This window comes from Pygoscelis adeliae, unplaced genomic scaffold, assembly GCF_000699105.1.
Source record: "Pygoscelis adeliae isolate BGI_AS28 unplaced genomic scaffold, ASM69910v1 Scaffold14, whole genome shotgun sequence".
Classification (NCBI taxonomy): domain Eukaryota; kingdom Metazoa; phylum Chordata; class Aves; order Sphenisciformes; family Spheniscidae; genus Pygoscelis; species Pygoscelis adeliae.
Window position 1 is genome coordinate 7,775,926 of NW_008825109.1, and position 4,097 is coordinate 7,780,022.

Here is a 4,097-nt window from a genome sequence, read left to right on the forward strand (position 1 = left end):
AGGCTTCAGTATTCCCCTTCCTTAGAGTTCCAGAAGCCCAAATTGGGTGTTTTCCCCTTGGTCAGTGTATGCTGACCATATACTGCTTGTGGTCAACAGCCCAGGAGATGTAGGTAGGCTGCCAGCTGCCTCCACCCCGCAGGTTTGCTTGGCCAAGAACCACCCGGTGGTCAGGGTCAGGACTCCCACGTGTACTGCCAGCGTGCAGACTTGCTGCCTCACCTCCTCTCGGTTCATCTGAACGGCAGGCAAGAGCATCTCCGGGCAGAGTGCCTGCCATTGTATTTTCATTAGGAAATAGTTCTGCTCCTTAGTCAACCTCGATCTGAAAACACTGGATTTCTTCTGGCCGGGTCTCTGCAGACACTCCCATCTTCTAAGACAGTGGTCTCCAAAGTAGGGTGCACAAGACAGTCTCCAAAGTGGTACACACGCAAGTGGGGTGCAGGAAGAAAATATTTTTTGTACCATTAATAAATACAATTTTAAAATATTTTTTGAAGTATTTCACCTTTCTTTTTCATTTCTATTTTTGTGTAGTTTTAAAACGCACATAATATTAGCATAGTAGTAGATGTATGTAACTTATGAATAAAACAGTTTTGGGGGCATACACCCCAATTTTTTACTGATAGCGGTGGCGTGATCAAAAAAAGTTTGGAGACCACTGTTCTAAGAAAAGCAAGACCTTCAAAGACAGCTTTATACCTTCCTTTTTTAAAGACAACACTAGTTCCTTCAGAACTCAAGTAAGGATGACATGCAAGCGTGCCGAAACACGTCTTCCTCTGGTAAGGCCAGCAGCTCCTCAGTATCCTGGGATATACTGGTCTCACTGAGGCCACTCCCAATCCATGGATTGGCATCATCTTGGCACAAGATGGAGCGGCCCCTGGAAGCCATGGTGGTCTGCCCTCACTCCCCTGCAGGAGGACAGGCAGCCTTACACAGCTCATCTCTGACTTTCCCCGTCAGCCTATCTGCATCAGCAGGGAGCGTAACACCAAGCTTGCCTGCCTTCCACCACACCGTTCTCATGCTCATCCTCCAAAATCCAGCCAGCAGTGGTTTAAGAAATCCTCCTGCAAAAGGGATCCCCATGAGGCCACCTACCTCCACTCATCAAGCCCAGAAGTTATCAGATATAGGCTTTGGCCCTCCTTTCAACTTCTGCTTAAAAGCAGACTTCCAAATTTGTCTGCAGAAATCCACTTTAAAAACAAAAACCAACAAAAAAACTAAACACCCCCACACTATCAAAAAGACTAACAACATCAGTCTTTATTCCAAACGACAGAACTACAGAACACCTGTAATCCTGGTTATATTTTATGGAAATCTTGAAACACTGGACAAGCTGACTTACTGTTCAAACTATAACAATCAGGGATAGCATGATGGCGCTGCTAAAGACAAGTGTTTCTTCTAAACAAATAAACTAAGAGTAAAGGTTTAAAAGTTAACTTTCATTTCTGATGCTTAGCTTTGTCTTCAGGTGTTCTTGCTTAGCAACAAAAGCAAAAAAATAAGCCTGCTTTAGAACAGCAAGTAGGAATAAACGAAGATGTAATCATACAAAGAAGCAATAGTTTAGTACGGTCTCATGCGGCTTGATGGGGGCGGTGCGCGATTCGGAGGAGTAATTGCTATATCCAAGTAGTCTCCTATCTGGAATTTCTGAGACTGCAACGTCATGGAATCATCTGTGCCCTTCCTGCCTGACATGGTACTGCCGATCTCCTTCACCCTGCGCGCAGGAGAGAAAAGGCAAGTTAGTGATCAGAGGCAAATCTCTCTAGATGTCCAAAACGGGAACCGCATCGGCTCACGACCACCTTCCCATGCCATCCTCTGCACTGTACGTAGCATTTAGCGAGGCACACAGGGTGCTGGGTTTTTTCTCTCCGGTACCAGGTGCACCAAGAAAAGCCACACTAAATCCTCCTTCTGTTGGGGCAGAGGGGTGGGGGAACTTTCTACCGTATTAAGTTAAATACCAGAGAGAACCCCCTGCCCCCCTCCATACACACACAGAACAAGACCCCGCAGATTACAGAGCAGGATATATCCACTGGTTGCTGACAAAGGTTAGCTCATACAATTTTGGAAGATGGATACCTGCAACAAGATCACTGCTAAAACTCGAATGCATTCTCAGGTACAAGACCTACCACTCCTCATATCACCAGAAACAAAGCTTTATCTCAAGCTGCAGGTCCACGTTCTGGTTGATTGCCAATACAGCAACCAAAGCCTTCGAGCACACAGGTTCGTTGTGGTGGGAACACATTAACAATGATGGCCACCAAGCAAAATTTAGAGTTTGCAGCGGCCTTCATGTAGTCCGTTACCAAGAACTTTAGAAATTTGATTTGTGGGTTCTGAACTTTAAAATCAGTGTTAATGAAAAATAATTTACTGCTCTGGTGGTTGAAGTCTTCTACTAACCCAGAGAAGAAATGCCATTTACCTATATCCAGGCCTCTTGAGATCTGTAAAAACAATTGCGAAATTGAAGTGCGTGCCCTTCTTCCGCGCTTCCGGGTAGACTTCTTTCACTAAGCTGGTCAGCTCTTTCAGAGTTGCATCCATCCTAGATTAAACAAACAAGCCAAAGCGGTTCACCTTCTTAAAAGCAACAACAATAAAAAAAGCTTCCCCAAACCCATTTAAGGTGGAATCAATATATTGCTACAACTTAATCATGTATTTCCTTGCATTTGCATACTTTCTGTCGGCACCTGAAGATGAGCAAGATCTTAGATTTCGGCTACATAGTGAGAGCCATTGAATTCACAACTACGTGGCATTCCAAACAATACATTTTGGTCTAACGATCAAGTGACAAGAAGTTGCTCTAGTTATCGATTAAAACACCTGGGAGAATTCACCACTTACTGTACACTGGAGGCAACATGGTCTAGTGCAAATGTGGTTCTAGCTGTAGTAGCTGCTAATTTACTGTGACACTAGACAACTCTCTTCAGCCCTGTGTACGTTTCAACATCCGCTTTTCCATGTCTCCCAAAAGAGTTACTATTTAAACAGCAGGGAACTTATTTTTAAATACATTAATGCATTTATACAATGAACGCTATAAGTGTTTCCTCACCTAAGTTGGTGTCTATGTTAAAATAGCTTCTTGAATACTAGAGGAAATGTAGAAATAGAAGAAAAAAAAAAATCATGAATAGTTTTCCATTTCCATCAGCATGCCTCCTCTTCCCAGCCTTCAACCAGACAAGGGCTAAAGCTCATTTCTAGAATTTCAAGAACAAAAGGACTCAATCATCACAACTAAAGCGGCTCTAATTATACAGACTGGACACTCACTCCAAGCAACCAAGGAGCAGTGTGTTGACAGACAATGCCCGTTCTGACTTCTGCAGATGGCAAACAGCTCAGACACCATCAATTGCCTGGACTGAGTCCATAAATCCCATTAAGAAGTAAATTAGAACTGCATGCTTTGCTGGCCACAAAAATGGATTTATTCAACCATACGACATACAAGTTATAAACCTAGCAGACACCTTGAAGGAAAAATAAGATTTAAAAAGTAGCATAATTCACTTTCAAAAGCATTCTTCAAAATACTATATACAAAAACTAAGGTGTTTGCAACGCAGACTAAAGCAGTTCTCCAAACTGAATTTGAAAGCAATAAAAAGCAGGTCTCTGTTAAAGCACTGCTACCTGACCAGACAAGAAGAAACACGTTACTCCACCCTCAAGAGCCTCTGACTTAAAACCAACACACCATTCACACAACAGTTCAAGCCGTCTGGGACAACTACTTCTGCTGAAAAAACAGGACTGTTTGAACAAAATTTAAGCATTAGTTAAAGGAGAACCTCTGTGTTGAATAGACTCGTTGTGACAACCAAAGATATGCCACAACACAAGCCTCCGATTACCCACATCAGTAATTGGGCAATTCAACCGCAGCAAGTTTCAGCGTGCAGCAGCCAGCACTTCGCTAGAGTTGCGCTTCCGTGGATGCCACGTCTAAGTGCCACGGCCATAGGCAGAAGCGCCGTATCTCAGCGGCAGCTGCCTTCCCCCGCCGAGCTGCCACCACAGCGGAGCGCACAACT

General features: G+C 43.8%; 1 protein-coding gene across 1 annotated transcript; it reads right to left on the reverse strand.

Moving 5' to 3' along the window:
- Nucleotides 1-1,261: 1,261 nt before the first annotated feature.
- Nucleotides 1,262-2,605, reverse strand: SAP18 (Sin3A-associated protein, 18kDa). The gene is made up of 2 exons (XM_009327774.1): nt 2,471-2,605; nt 1,262-1,747 (listed from the first exon to the last, which is right to left on the reverse strand). The coding sequence occupies exons 1-2, from the start codon at nt 2,590-2,592 to the stop codon at nt 1,591-1,593; spliced, it is 279 nt and encodes a 92-aa protein (XP_009326049.1). The 5' UTR covers nt 2,593-2,605; the 3' UTR covers nt 1,262-1,590.
- Nucleotides 2,606-4,097: the final 1,492 nt, after the last annotated feature.